The sequence below is a fragment of the Trichomycterus rosablanca genome, chromosome 6, assembly GCF_030014385.1.
Source record: "Trichomycterus rosablanca isolate fTriRos1 chromosome 6, fTriRos1.hap1, whole genome shotgun sequence".
Classification (NCBI taxonomy): Eukaryota; Metazoa; Chordata; class Actinopteri; order Siluriformes; family Trichomycteridae; genus Trichomycterus; species Trichomycterus rosablanca.
In genome coordinates, this window is record NC_085993.1 from 48,890,126 (window position 1) to 48,906,651 (window position 16,526).

The window sequence follows — 16,526 nt, forward strand, 5'->3', positions numbered from 1 at the left end:
CACCCAGGACTAAAGGAAGACAAGCATCAAGGCTCTTCTCTGTTCTATCACCCAAGTGGTGGAATGAACTTCCTCTGTCTGTCCGAACATCTGAGTCTCTTGCTGTTGTTAAAAAACGATTAAAAACCTTCATCACCTTTTTTACTAAACACTTAAGCTGACTTGTACCTATTTATTTCCCAAAAAAAAAAAAAAAGAAAAAGAAAAAAAAAAAAAAACACTTTGGTTCTAACAGGTTCAGCAGATTCATGTTTGACTGTTGTTTACTAAAACTTGAGAAATGAAATGTTTACTATGGAAGCACTTCTGTAAGTCGCTCTGGATAAGAGCGTCTGCTAAATGCAGAAAATGTAAATGTAAAATCTTAATGTCAATATTTGAACTATAATTTAACCTCTTTTAATGTGTTTCTGAATATTAGCTAAAAAAAAGAGGCCCACTATAACTGGCTGGTGAAATCCACCACACACGCACACACACACTCGCACACACACACACTTCCTACTGAAGGATTTACCCAACAGAACCTCCCACACTTCATATATCACTCAACACCCTGAGCAAAATCTCTCATTAGTTATTCAGCACAAATAGCAGCACAAACACATCCAGTTCTGAACAGTCATGAGTTAGTGACCACCTACAGCATGGATCTAAAACTCACCTGGGCATCCCTGCTCTTCTGTCTGATTACACAGATGAATTGTTTGTCTTACCTGACAAAACAAGGTAGGAAAAGTGAGAACGATGCTTTAATTGTTGCTATTATTAATCATTATCAATGATGCATATTATTAATAATGCATAATTATAATTGCATTTTTACTAAATGTGTTTATTGTATTGTTAGATTACTGTGAGATCACATCACATAATCCTGTAACAAGTATACCACCCAATCATAGCATCACTGTATTATCTAACATGCTCAGTTTACAGTCCAGCACAGTCCAGAATTGTAATTGTGATTTGTCTTGCTAATGCGTAATATGAAATTTTATTGCCGTTTCAGATCAAGCTTTGCTGTCTGATCAGCCGGATCCAAAATGTTTTACTACAGATTTAACAGACTTTACTTGCTTCTGGGAGTCACTTGGAGACAAATCATATGATTTCGTTTATACCATAGATAAGTAAGTAATGCATATCAAGACTTTGCTTCTTTATTGTATATGTGGCAAAATTGCCAGAGAAACACGGCAAACATGATCAAACTAATCAGTGTTGTGTCTACACATACTGTAAATATGTACTTGATTTAAAGTGAGATTTAAGATATTTTATATAGAGTACATTTATACCATTTTTATTTAAAGAAACATGCGATTGTTACTTAATATAATTTAAGCAACTTAGAGTTAAGGACCTTGCTTAGGAACCCAAAAGTTCCAACTTGGTAGTGGTGGGGTTTGAACCATCACCCCTCTGAGAACTAGACCAGCCATCGAGCTACCACTGCCATACTGGCATGATGTAAATGGTACTATATAACCATGACACAATAATGTATTGTATATTTTCCTAATTCCTAATTACTCTTAGCCTTGCACATTAAAACCACCTCCTTGTTTCTGCACTCACTGTCCATTTTATCAGCTCCACTTATAGAAGCATATAGAAGCACTTTGTAGTTCTACAATTACTGACTGTAGTCCATCTGTTTCTCTGCATGCTTTGTTAGCCCCATTTCATCATGTTCTTCAGTGGTCAGGACCCCCACAGAGCAGGTATTATTTAGGTGGTGGATCATTCTCAGCACTGCAGTGACACTGACATGGTGGTGGTGTGTTAGTGTGTATTGTGCTGGTATGAGTGGATCAGACACAGCAGCACTGATGGAGTTTTTAAACACCTCACTGTCCTTGCTGGACTGAGAATAGTCCACCAACCAAATATATCCAGCCAACAGCGCCCCGTGGGCAACGTCCTGTGACCACTGATGAAGGTCTAGAAGATGACCAACTCAAACAGCAGCAATAGATGAGCAATTGTCTCTGACTTTACATCTACAAGGTGGACCAACTAGGTAGGAGTGTCTAATAGAGTGGACAGTGAGTGGACATGGTATTTAAAAACTCCAGCAGTGCTGCTGTGTCTGATCCACTCATACTAACACACCACCACCACCATGTCAGTGTCACTGCAGTGCTGAGAATGATCCACCACCTAAATAATACCTGCTCTGTGGTGGTCCTGGGAGAGTCCTGACCATTGAAGAACAGCGTGAAAGCAGGTAAAAAAAAGTGCGTAGAGAAACAGATGGACTACAGTCAGTAATTGTAGAACTACAAAGTGCTGCTATATGGTAAGTGGAGCTGATAAACTGGACAGTGAGTGTAAAAACAAGCAGGTGGTTTTAATGTTATGGCTGATCAGTGTGTGTATATATATATATATATATATATATATATATATATATATATATATATATATTATTTTTAATTATGCATTTTCTCCCGACTTTGTGTCATGCTTCCTCTCCACTAATGCCGATCCCCATTCTGATCGAGGAGAACAAACTAACCCATGCCTCCTCCGACACGTGGGCAGCCACAGTATGCATTTTGTCACCTACACTTTGACGAGTGCTAATGCGGATCAGCACTGTGTACGGAGAAACACACCCTGACAGCACTCTTTTCCCGTCTCTGTGCAGGCACCATCAATCAGCCAGCAGAGGTCGTAGTTGCATTTGTTATTAAAGAGTCCCTATCCGGCTTAATATCCTACCCCTATATGAACAACAGGCCAATCGTTGTTCATGTGGTTGCTCAGCCCAGACGGCAGGCAGAGTTGAAACTCGATACGATGTATTCGAGATCCCAGATCTGGTGTTTTATCGCTGAGCCACCTGAGTGGCCTGGTAACTGATTTTTGACCTTTTCTCTTTTATCTACTTTGTCCTACTTGGTGAGGTTGTACGTTCTGCTTGGGGCATATCATCAATGACCCTATGGGGAAAGTGCATGGTCACCTAAGCTTTGTGATGTTTGCTGGGACAGTGTAGGCTTATGTGCCTGTGGGGCAACCATCATCCTTTTCTTTTGTTAGTGTGTGGTATAACTGGCTTCATATACTACAACCTTGCAGATGCTGGGGTTGTCCTGGAGCGTGAACTGCCATTTTATATCCTTATGATGCTTGGGAATCCACATTGTGCCACTGCTTGTCCATGAAACCTATATTAATGAAGCTCTTAATGAGCAGTTTTTGCATGATGTTGCTTCACGATACAATTCGCAACTTTGATGCAATAAAAAACTACACAATTATTCAACTTTTTTCATTCTTTGGCATTTTATCCTCTTTTAGGATAAATCTTGTCCACTACAAGCTCTTGTGCAACATTAGTTTCTGACCTTACAAATGCCCTTTTGGCTGAATAGGCACAAGTCCCACAGAAACACTCCAAATGTTGTTTTTCCTAGAAGAGTGGACGCTGTGATGGCACATGGGGGTTTAACACCATAATAATGCCCATGGTTTTGCAATAAAAAGTTCAAGTGTCCACTTACTTTCAGTCATATAGCATATGAAAATGCTGGTGGTGTTTTGATCAGATTTCTTTCTTTGTTACAGTGATGAGACCAGTTCTACATGTAATATAAGTCAGCAAGAAACAGAGGAGGGTGAAGTCCTCCACATCTGCTTCTTTCTGCCTGCTGATGTTTACATGTTTGTCCCCGTGGACATCAAAGTGAAGGACAAAGACACAAACACAACCATCTACAACAGCACTCTTCATGTGGAGGACCAGGGTAAGTGTACATAAATACTGTAAGTGTCAGGCAGGAAGTCAATAGTGTCAAGACTGTCCACAGTCAAGTGAGCTTACATTACCATAGGGTTGAAAGCTGCTGTGTGAAAAAGTTCCCCCTGTTCTTGCTTTTTTTCCTGTGCAATCAGCAACAGATTTCAATTGAGCTTTAAAGTGCCAAGTTTGGCCGCTCGGGTGGCGCAGCGGTAAAATACGCTAGCACACCAGAGCTGAGATTTCAAACACATCCTTTCGAATCTCAGCTCTGCCATCCGGCTGGGCTGGGCAGCTACATGAACAACGACTGGCTGTAATTCATACAGGGTCAAAAAATAATAATAATATATAAAATATCAGGAATAATCCTGATTAAAACTGATTATTTATAGTGTTTTGTCCAACATTTAAAAACAACCTTTTGTCTTTTTAGTGTTACCAAATCCTCCATCAAATGTATCTCTGCATCCTACTGGAGCTGCAGGAGAAATGCTGGTTAGGTGTCATGTAACAAATCCATTAAACACAAAGAAAATACTTTACGAGCTTCGATACTCCTCAAACGAATCACCAGACGAAGTGGTTCAGGTGAGTCAAAAACAAATCCCACTTGAAATTGCAGAAATATTTAATACTGTTTACTGACTGCACTGGTATTATTGCCTCTGTGTAGCTGTCAAGCTCCAAGTGTGAACATAAGCTGCCCTCCTTGGTGCCAGGACAGATGTGCACTTTACAAATGAGAATTAAACTTGGCCTGCATTCTGACGGACACTGGAGTGACTGGTCAGCTCCGGTTTCAGCCATGGTTGCTCAGTCAGCAGGTAAGAGAACTGGTGTAACACTGTAGGGGTCATATTCAGACTGGTGACTTAATTTGGCAACTAAAGTGATAAAGGTGTCAATAGATAAGTAATGAAAGTTACTTTTGCCCACATGTCCTATAAATAAATAACTATTCTATTTACACAACCAGCTACACTGATCAGCCATAACATTAAAACCAACTTCTACACACACTGTCCATTTTATCAGCTCCACTTACCATATAGAAGCACTGTGTAGTTCTACAATTACTGACTGTAGTCCAATTACTTCTCTACATACCCTTTTGACCTGCTTTCACACTGTTCTTCAATGGTCAGGACCCCCACAGAACCACCACAGAGTAGGTATTATTTAGGTGGTGGATCATTCTCAGCACTGCAGTGACACTGACATGGTGGTGGTGTGTTAGTGTGTGTTGTGCTGGTATGAGTGGATCAGACACAGCAGCACTGCTGGAGTTTTTAAATACCGTGTCCACTCACTGTCCACTCTATTAGACACTCCTACCTAGTTGGTCCACCTTGTAGATGTAAAGTCAGAAACGATCGCTCATCTATTGCTGCTGTTTGAGTCGGTCATCTTCAAGACCTTCATCGGTGGTTACAGGATGCTGCCCACGAGGCGCTGTTGGCTGGATATATTTGGTTGGTGGACTATTCTCAGTCCAGCAGTGACAGTGAGGTGTTTAAAAACCCCATCAGCATTGCTGTGTCTGACTCACTCTTACCAGCACAACACACACTAACACACCACCACCATGTCAGTGTCACTGCAGTGCTGAGAATAATCCACCACCTAAATAATACCTGCTCTGTGGTGGTCCTGAAAGCAGGCTTAAAAGAGTATGTAAAGAAATAGATGGGACTACAGTCTGTAATTGTAGAACTACAAAGTGCTTCTATATGGTAAGTGGAGCTGATAAAATGGACAGTGAGTGTAGAAACAAGGAGGTGGTTTTGATGTTATGCCTGATCGGTGTAGATGTGTTTTATCAGTATAAGTTTTCGTATATTTTATGAGTATATTTTATATTTTATATTACGGGTTCCATACACTGACAGTGGTGCTATTTTAATATTGCACATTGCTAGAGTGAATAATGGAGTAAACTACTGTAGTTCTGCTTAATTCTACCCATTATCCCTTTCATTCCTCCTTGATGAATTTTTGCACCCACCTCCTCTTTATTCCTTCCACAGCTATTTATGTACTTGTTTCTAAAAAAATAATAAATAAAAAGGAAGGGGTGGTCGGCTGCCTGATACAAAGAGCGAGCCATCCCTGAACCCCAGCCCAACATTCCTACCCCAGCACCCCCGCTTTCCTTAGTGTCTCATAATCACTTGTTTTCCAAATGCTTTCAGCTGGTTAAAGTGAGCTAAGTCCTTAATTTGTCCGCTTCTTTGGTTGGTTAGTTGTTACATTTTTTATGCATTTTTTATGCATGCAGTGGAGGAATGACAATAGGGTATTATTTTAAAAAAGTACAACCTTTTATAGGATCAGTTTAACACTACTCTTATGTTTATTTTGTAGATGATATTGAATTACAGTGCCACACATCAGATCTGCACCAAGTCCAGTGTCACTGGAAAGAAGGACTTTATGGAGAAACCAGCTTTTATTACAAACAAAAAAACAGGTAGCACGATATCTGTTCTTCATTTTTATGCATTCTCTATACACCCTGTCCATTCACATCTGTGGAAACCCCAGTTCAATTGTCAGTAGTGCAATCAACCCTGCCTGACAGGAGGGAAGTCTGCAAGGGTAGTCACCCACAGCAACTTCTGCTGTCTGTTCAAGGTGCACAAGCAGTAGAGGAATACAAAGGACTTGTTAGTCATTTACCTGTGGACCTGTCTATCTGCTTGCCTGTGGGCCTCCTCTGCTAGCAATTATATTGTGTAAACAGCACCAAAACACAGTGGGAATTTGTCCTGGTCAGGGTTGCAGTGGGACCGAATTATTGGGTGAAAGGCAGGAAACACCACGGACAAGTCACACACACTCATATACAGTGTATCACAAAAGTGAGTACACCCCTCACATTTCTGCAGATATTTAAGTATATCTTTTCATGGGACAACACTGACAAAATGACACTTTGACACAATGAAAAGTAGTCTGTGTGCAGCTTATATAACAGTGTAAATTATTTCTTCCCTCAAAATAACTCAATATACAGCCATTAATGTCTAAACCACCGGCAACAAAAGTGAGTACACCCCTTAGTGAAAGTTCCTGAAGTGTCAATATTTTGTGTGGCCACCATTATTTCCCAGAACTGCCTTAACTCTCCTGGGCATGGAGTTTACCAGAGCTTCACAGGTTGCCACTGGAATGCTTTTCCACTCCTCCATGACGACATCACGGAGCTGGCGGATATTCGAGACTTCGCGCTCCTCCACCTTCCGCTTGAGGATGCCCCAAAGATGTTCTATTGGGTTTAGGTCTGGAGACATGCTTGGCCAGTCCATCACCTTTACCCTCAGCCTCTTCAATAAAGCAGTGGTCGTCTTAGAGGTGTGTTTGGGGTCATTATCATGCTGGAACACTGCCCTGCGACCCAGTTTCCGGAGGGAGGGGATCATGCTCTGCTTCAGTATTTCACAGTACATATTGGAGTTCATGTGTCCCTCAATGAAATGTAACTCCCCAACACCTGCTGCACTCATGCAGCCCCAGACCATGGCATTCCCACCACCATGCTTGACTGTAGGCATGACACACTTATCTTTGTACTCCTCACCTGATTGCCGCCACACATGCTTGAGACCATCTGAACCAAACAAATTATTCTTGGTCTCATCAGACCATAGGACATGGTTCCAGTAATCCATGTCCTTTGTTGACATGTCTTCAGCAAACTGTTTGCGGGCTTTCTTGTGTAGAGACTTCAGAAGAGGCTTCCTTCTGGGGTGACAGCCATGCAGACCAATTTGATGTAGTGTGCGGCGTATGGTCTGAGCACTGACAGGCTGACCCCCCACCTTTTCAATCTCTGCAGCAATGCTGACAGCACTCCTGCGCCTAGCTTTCAAAGACAGCAGTTGGATGTGACGCTGAGCACGTGCACTCAGCTTCTTTGGACGACCAACGCGAGGTCTGTTCTGAGTGGACCCTGCACTTTTAAAACGCTGGATAATCTTGGCCACTGTGCTGCAGCTCATTTTCAGGGTGTTGGCAATCTTCTTGTAGCCTTGGCCATCTTCATGTAGCGCAACAATTCGTCTTTTAAGATCCTCAGAGAGTTCTTTGCCATGAGGTGCCATGTTGGAACTTTCAGTGACCAGTATGAGAGAGTGTGAGAGCTGTACTACTAAATTGAACACACCTGCTCCCTATGCACACCTGAGACCTAGTAACACTAACAAATCACATGACATTTTGGAGGGAAAATGATAAGCAGTGCTCAATTTGGACATTTAGGGGTGTAGTCTCTTAGGGGTGTACTCACTTTTGTTGCCGGTGGTTTAGACATTAATGGCTGTATATTGAGTTATTTTGAGGGAAGAATAAATTTACACTGTTATATAAGCTGCACACAGACTACTTTTCATTGTGTCAAAGTGTCATTTTGTCAGTGTTGTCCCATGAAAAGATATACTTAAATATCTGCAGAAATGTGAGGGGTGTACTCACTTTTGTGATACACTGTATGTACACACTTAAACTTAACCAGTGCACGCAAAGGAAACCCATGTGGACACAGGGAGAACATGCAAACTCCACACAGAAAGGACCTTGGTGACCCTAGCTGCCCAAACCCAGGTCTTTCATGCTATCAGGCAACAGTGCTCCCCACATTCCTGCTCATAGTAAAAACTGGATGCACCCATATTGGGACAACGTAAAAGAGGTCAAACAAAACAAATCCACTGGTTGAAAATAGTATCTTGTGTTTCAGAGATGATTGGGATAATTGGAAGATTTGTGGACAGAGAAGCACCTCTGGAATCCAGTGTGTCCTCTATGGGGAGGAGCAGACCATCTTTGAAGTTTATGTCACTGCACAGTCTGAGCACTATAACCGAACCTTTTACATGAACCCGTTCACGATGAACAAAAGCAGTAAGTTACCCAGCCACCCTGTCACACACCGTCAACTTTAATATGCTTCTCAGATTTGTATGCTTTATATACACTGACCAGCCATAACATTAAAACCACCTCCTTGTTTCTACACTCACTGTCCATTTTACATACATACTTTTTAAACCTGCTTTCACCCTGTTCTTCAATGGTCAGGACCCCCACAGGACCACCACAGAGCAGGTATTATTTAGGTGGTGGATCACCACCATGTCAGTGTCACTGCAGTGCTGAGAATGATCCACCACCTAAATAAGACCTGCTCTGTGGTGGTCCTGTGGGGGTCCTGACCATTGAAGAACAGCATGAAAGGGAGCTAACAAAGCATGCAGAGAAACAGATGGACTACAGTCAGTAATTGTAGAACTACAAAGTGCTTCTATATGGTAAGTGGTGCTAATAAAATGGACAGTGTGTGTAGAAACAAGGAGGTGGTTTTAATGTTATGGCTTATCGGTGTATGTTAACAAAAGAAATAAAGTTGACCAGACAATTATTTGCATTTTCCAAACTGTACATGCAATATTTTATGCATGTGTTTAGGGTAATACTCCTACTAATTTGTTTTATTATTTGTTCCTGTTATTAGTCAAGACAGACGCTCCACAAGGTCTAAAAGAGGAAATGGATGGAGGGAGGCTTTGTCTGAGCTGGATCTCTCCTCTCCAGCAAATATCCCAGCACTTGATGTATCAAGTCCGATATCAGCTCCAAGGAGAGACTGAGTGGAAGGTGATGAATTAGTATATGCATGGTTTTTTTTTTTTTTTTTTTTTTTGCAAAAGTAATGCAACCAAGGAACCCATTTAAAGATCGTTAATAGAAAAGAAGGGAAGTAAAGAAAATAAAATAAAAGGCTAGAATAGGAAAGAGCAGGACAGGGAGGAAAAAGTTACTTCAGGTCAGGTCAGGAAAGGAATAAATGGATAGTAGCACAGTAGAGTAAATAAAAAGGCAGTCAAAATGATGAATGCGAGGAAATGGAAAATAAATGTGTACATAAGACACAAAAAAGGAAATGAAAGAAAAGAACTCATCAGACCACAGCACGTGTCTCAACCTTGCATGATTCCATCTTAATATGAGCTTGAGCCCAGAAAAATGTGCTGCATTTCTGGATGTTGTTGACAGTGAAATATGGCTTTTGCTTTGCATAGTGTAAAGTCTTACGTGAACCTTTTGTTAATTAGCCAGAGCCATAATCTTAAGCAGGAAACACCCTGAACAGGTTGCCAGTCCATCACAGGGCAAACACACTCATACACATTCACACACACACATCTAAGGTCATCTACATTTTTTTTCTCTTTTTTTCAGAATTTTCCCCTCAAATTTCTTCCCTAATCTAGTCGTATCCAATTACCCTGATTGCATTAGGCTTCACCTCCATTGATACAACCCTCCACTGCTGACTGAGGAGCTTTGCAACCGACATACGCCCCCTCCGACACGTGTGCAGTAGCCGACTGCATCTTTTTACCTGCACAAGGCGAGTCTATATGCCGACCAGCCTTGTGCACGGAGAGCCACACCTGATCAGCATTATTCCCCAACTTTGCACAGGCAGCATCAATCAGCAAGCAGAGGTCGTAATTGCATCAGTTATGAGGAACCCTGGTCCGGCTTACCCACCCTGTGAACAACAGCCAATCGTTGTGGCCGCCCAGCCCAGCCGGATGGCAGAACTGAGATTCGATACAATGTATTCGAAATCCCGGCTCTGGTGCGCTAGCGTGTTTTATCGCTGCGCCACCTGAGCGGCCCTAAGCAATTTAGTATCTCCAGTTCACCTCACTTGCATGTCTTTGGACTGTGTGAGGAAACCGGCGCTCCCGGAGGAACCCCACACAGATACAGGAGAACATGCCCAATTCCACACAGAAAGAACCCGGACTGCCCCGCCTTAGAATCAAACTCCTGACCTTTTTAATTTGAGGTGACAGTGCTACTCACTGAGCCACTGCCCTAGGTATTAACATACAGTATATGGTATTTACAAAAATAATAAAGATTAAGTCCTAACTTTTTTGAATCTGGGGTTGTAGGATATTAAATGAGATGAAAAGACATGCAAGAAATATTATCTGAAAAAAAAAAACACTGTCTAAACAAAATCTTCCTGTCAGCTTTTTACAGTGGAAAGTCCGAAGACCAAGGCTTGCCTAGACGTGCAGGTGAGTGGACAATATGCCATCCAAGTAAAGGCGATGCCCAACGGATCGTTCTACAGCGGGCACTGGAGTGCTTGGTCTAAAGCTCTTATGGTACAGTTGCCCTCAAACACAGGTACTCATGCTTCCCCGTACACAATCCATTAAACGTGGTTATATGCATGTGATAAGATGCTCACCAGCATTTCTTCTTCCATACAGGGCTGCTGTTCATTGCAATTATTCCATTTTTCCTGCTCATCGGTTCCATCGCGCTCATCACCACCTTCCCAAGATACGTTGGGTGGGTTAAACTAAAGAACAGACTTATAAACTACAGTATATAAAATTAAGATGTTCCAAAGAAGCAGACAGACATTCACTGTTTGACTCATGTTGTGTTTTTAATCTGTGTTCATTAGTAAGCTAAAGCAGTTTCTGTGGCCACCAGTTCCAGACCTTAACGACATGCTGGAGAGCTTCCTGAAAGATATCAGTGGGCGAGACTGGGTAACGTCTTTGTATATTAAAATACTGCAATGGATAGTTTGATTCATTAGATTCACTCCTGGGTAAAAAGGGCCAAACCCAAAATGTATTTTAATGATTCTAACAGCAAATTGTTGGTCAGAAAATGATCAAGAACCTACATTTGCCGCTCAGGTGGCGCAGCGGTAAAAACACACGCTGTTCACCAGAGCTGAGATCTCGAATACATCGTATTGAATCTCGGCTCTGCCTGCCGGCTGAGGCTGAGCGGCCACACGAACAACGATTGGCCTGTTGTTCAGATAGGGGCGGGGTTAAGCCGGATGGGGACTCTCTCTCAGATTAGTGCGATTACGACCTCTGCTTGCTGGTTGGTGGCGCCTGCACGGAGATGGGAAGGGAGTGCGGTAGAGGGTGTGGCTCTCCGTACACAGCGCTGTACTGCACTGCACTCGTCAAGTGTAGGTGATAAGATGTTCCATTGCTGTGCACGTGTCGGAGGGGGCGTGGAGCAGCCTCGTCCTCCCCAATCAGGAGCAGGGACCAGCATTAGTGAGAGGATGATTGACGGGCAGAAATTGGATGCGCTAAAGTAGGAGAAAAGGGGAAGAAAAAAAACAAAAAAAAACATTTGCCTCAAAAATTTACTCAAAAATAAATGTATGTGCGCCCAGGTGGCACAGCAGGATATTCCACTAGCACACCAGTGCCGAGATTCTGAACTTCTCGGTTCGAAACTCGGCGTTTCCACCAGTCGGCTGGGTGCCATCTAGCGGGCATTATTGGCAGTGCCTGCAGTAGATACGTCTCTGCTAGAGCGGAATGATCAGACTATGTGAGTGGGGTCTTCAAACGCTGTGTAAGAACCCTAATTAGCAGATAGAGAGGCACTTGTGCAGAATGCATAGGTGAAAAAGGGTTCCACTAAGGGGAGCACGTGGGTCGGAGGAGGTGTGAGCAGCAATATACCCACCTCGACTGCAATTAGGAACCTCCAGCAGCAGAAGACAAATTGACTATGCTAAATTGGGAGAAAAAGGGGGGATAAGCATAAATAAAATAGAAAAAATAAAATAAAATAATAGAATAATAGAGTTTGCATATTCAGTTTGCATACTTGCATACAAAATGTTAAAAGTGAACTAAAGGTTCATGTTATATTAATAAAAAAAATTAATTACTTTTCATGTTATATTAATAAAAAAAATTAATAACTGTTATTATTTTAGGAGCCCAAGATCAGCAACAAGCTGTGTGATGATGACATACCAGCATCTGTGGTGGAGATAATGCCATCAAAGGAGTTCCAGATCATGAGCAAACCATCCAACTGCCCTTATTACCCAGTAGGATGTACCTTGGCTGATCTTGGTACTGGAGAACATTCTGCAGACAGGATGGAGATGAACCGGGAGTATGTGACTATAAAAATAAACAACGCCCTAATATACCCGACCGGGAACGACTACGTGTACACAGTGAACGACCAGCTCGAGGATCGACTGTGCTGTTGCTCTTCATGCTGCTCTGTCGCTTTACCAGCGTCCACCAACCTCCTGAACCAGTCGTATCTTCAGGCTGAGCTGGGAGGCATCCACACTCCGACCGGCTACACCAACCTGGAAAACACAGGAACGATTAAGGCCGAGTGAGGACGCAGGTTCAGGGTTGATTTAGTGGGCATGCTTATAGTAAAAGCATAGTAAAACTACGGTGGCCGAGAAGTGCAAAACAAATTAACATTTTAGAAAACAAAATCACAAAAAACAAAAACAAAATTACAAAAAAAACAAAATTACAAAAAACAAAAACAAATTTACAAGAGCTGAAACACTTTTACCAATGCCGAAACAAATTTACAAACGGCAGATCTGATGGAAAGGGTAGGTACAATACACAGGAAGTGCTTGTTGCTGTCAATCAAACTGTTTCTCAGGGGTGAAATGAACGGAGTTTGTGATGGTAACACTTAACAATAGTGATGTGCAGATGAAGCCTCATTAAATCATTTCCTGATTGTGCTGACAATACCTGGGGGGGGGGGGGGGGTCGTGGGGTGATTAGGGTTGCACCTATAAATAAATATAACGGGTCTTACACCGTCATGAGAACATTATCAAAATGTTTTATTAAGGGTGTTTAACATTTATTATTTTCATTCTTTATAATAATAAGTCAGAACCATATTTTAGGCAGAACAACACACTCTGCCCACTGCGCTACTCATACAGCGGTGTATTAAACAGGTTATGCTGATATATATAACAACTTAACACTTTCTAATTCCCACGGGAGCAGCAGTTTCCTTATGTTTCATACACATCACCCTGTCTCCCATTGATACAAATATGGAACAAAGCGTCCTGTATCAGTTCAATACGGAACGCGGCGTTTAGTCTCCAAATAAAGAACAATTCTGTATTTTACGGGACAGTTGGTAACTCTAGTTCGACTGTCTCTTATATAGTCAGTGAGATAAAACACAGCACCAAAGCTTTGAATCAGTCCCGCACATTCCTGCTGGTTTAATACAAGCTCCGATACACTGAGTCGAGTGTTACAAAAGGGAAACAAGCTTCAGAGCCACGGTATGAAATGTTCCGTCCCTAATAAACAATGTTTTGTCCATTTTGTGTTAATTATTTCAGCCAGTTGGCCTCTTTTGTTTTTCTTGTGGGAATACTTTAGATGTTTAGAAGAGCGGACGGTAGATAGAGATGCACAGGTGACGTCTAAACGTCTGCACAAACAATCCAAAAACTTCCCACAAGAAAAACAAAAGCGGATCAACTGGATAAAATGATTTCCACAAACTAGACAAAACATTGTTTAGTGTTACCATCACAAACTCCGTTCACTTCACCCCAGAGAAACAGTTTGATTGACAGCAGGTAAGCAACAAGCACTTCCTGTGTATTGTACCTACCCTTTCCGTCAGATCCGCCGTTTGTAAATTTGTTTTGGCTTCGGTAAAAGTGTTTCAGCTCTTGTAAATTTGTTTTTGTTTTTTTGTAATTTTGTTTTCTAAAATGTTAATTTGTTTTGCACTTCTCGGCCACCGTATAAAACCCATGAGTGTGGTGTTAAATTAGAAGGAAGGTGGCCAGCACAGAGTTAAACCTCAAAGTTCCTGTGTATCACTGAGAGAAGTGTAAATATGCTTAGTTGTTTACTCACTTTTGTGGTTTACCAGTAACTGAACACGATCTACGGTCTTATTATAGTGCAAAGGCTGAATGCCTGCCATGCCAAACATATTTTATTGTTATTTTGAAATATTTAAATAATTAATAAAAATAGAAAAATGAATTATTATGGAAAAAAAAATTCCTGGAAAATTTCCATTTTTTTGTATTTTATTGATGCATTTTCTCCCAATTTATCATAGTCAGTTTGTCCTCCGCTGCTGGGGGATCCCTGATTGCAGTCAAGGTGGGTATATTTCTGCTCACGCTTCCTCCAACCCGTGCAGCTCTTTGTGGAACCCTTATTCACCTATGTACTCTGCACAGGCGCCTCTCTATCTGCTAATCAGGGTCCTTACACAACGTTTGAAGACCCCACCCACATAGTCCGGTCATCCTGCCCTAGCAAAACCGTGTCTGCTGCAGGCACTGTCAATTATGCCTGCTAGATGGCACCCAGCCGACCGGTGGCAACGCCGAGTTTCAAACCGAGGAGTTCAGAATCTCGGCTCTGGTGTGCTAGTGGAATATCCCTCTGCGCCACCTGGACGCCCATATCACAGTCATTACATTCATATTGTATGCAATATATATTAAAAAAAGAATAAACGTAAGTACAGTAATTAATAGGGATGTAACAATACTCTACCCACGATGCGATGCGATTCACGACACTGGGTTCACGATACGATTTTTCCCGATTTTTTAAGACAAATTATGACAAAGTTTCCTTTTATTATTTTTCTTAAAATAAAATAAAATAAAATACTGTATTTGTGCTTATCTTTTATTTATCTAAATAAGGAGTGTCCTTTTATTTCTGAGATAGGTACAAACTATGCAAAACAATGCTACACATTTCCCTTTTTGTGTAAAAAAAACTTAAATTAAATTTTAAAACAAATCCCACATTAAATAAATAAATGAATAATACAAATAAAGAAAGTATCCTTACATAGATAAATAAATTTGGCTGGAAAATGCCAAACCTGGCAACCCTGTAGTGACGTCAACCAGGCGAGATAAATAGCGCCAATGCCCTCTGCTGTTTAAAGTGAATATTGATTCATTATACATGTAAACCGATTTGAATCGTTACACATGTGAATCGATTCTTATCTGTCTTGTGGTGCATCGTTACATCCCTATTAATCAATATACTTTTCATAAATGAGCTTAAGGTGCAGCGTATATTTGAATGTTATTAGCCTATAATAATCAGTACATGTTTGTTTATTTATTTATAGGTATAAGGTCATGTTTTACACTTTGGTTCCAATCATAACAGGACATGTAGTTACTGGTTACCCATGATTCATTAGTTCGAGTTCAATGTCAAAAGCCATCACAGCCAACTTTGTATCTTCAGTTCTCCTCACTTGCATGTCTTTGTACTGTGAGAGGAAACTGGAACTCCTGGAGGAAACCCACACAGAAAGGACTACCCACCGAACCACACTAATCAGTACCTGTATTACTTTTTTAACTGACCCTCCAACCAATTATGTGTAGATAAAAATGTTCAGAGCAACAACTTGATTATCTATTTCCTCGGCTGCTCCCATTAGGGGTCGCTGGGGGATCGTGAGCACAGTTTATACGCCGGATGCCCTTCCTGACACGACCCTCCCTATTTATCTGGGCTTGCGACCGGCACTACAATGCACTGATTTATGCATCCTGGCGGCTCGGTACCTATAGGACAATTCAGTGTCTCCAATTAGCCTGGCTGCATGGTTTTGGACTGTGGGAGGAAACCGGAGCACCCGGAGGAAACCCACACAGACACGGGAAGAACATGCAAACTCTGCACAGAAAGGACCCGGATCAACCCACCTGGGGATCGAACCCAGAACCTTCTTGCTGTGAGGCGACAGTGCTACCCACTTAGCCCGAGCAATCTATCGAACTAGATTCAAATACAGTTATTTGCCAACCCTAACATTCACACATGTACAGTATAGTAATAAATATTTACATTTACAGCATTTAGCAGATGCTTTTATCCAAAGCGACTTGATATTG

General features: G+C 41.7%; 1 protein-coding gene across 1 annotated transcript; it reads left to right on the forward strand.

The window, feature by feature from the left end:
• Positions 1-647: 647 nt before the first annotated feature.
• On the forward strand, positions 648-12,968 carry mpl (MPL proto-oncogene, thrombopoietin receptor). Its single transcript, XM_062998165.1, has 12 exons — positions 648-729; positions 1,013-1,133; positions 3,580-3,758; positions 4,188-4,342; positions 4,428-4,578; positions 6,119-6,224; positions 8,493-8,656; positions 9,267-9,409; positions 10,804-10,963; positions 11,050-11,131; positions 11,250-11,337; positions 12,546-12,968. Exons 1-12 carry the CDS (start codon positions 648-650, stop codon positions 12,966-12,968), a joined length of 1,854 nt encoding a protein of 617 aa, XP_062854235.1.
• The last annotated feature ends 3,558 nt before the right edge of the window (positions 12,969-16,526 follow it).

Excerpts from the sequence above, each read along its gene's own strand:
- mpl (XM_062998165.1), top strand. The coding sequence starts at position 648 with ATGGATCTAAAACTCACCTGGGCATCCCTGCTCTTCTGTCTGATTACA. Across the intron at positions 6,225-8,492 it reads TATTACAAACAAAAAAACAG|AGATGATTGGGATAATTGGA; the intron begins GTAGCACGATAT and ends CTTGTGTTTCAG. Across the intron at positions 10,964-11,049 it reads ACAGTTGCCCTCAAACACAG|GGCTGCTGTTCATTGCAATT; the intron begins GTACTCATGCTT and ends TCTTCCATACAG.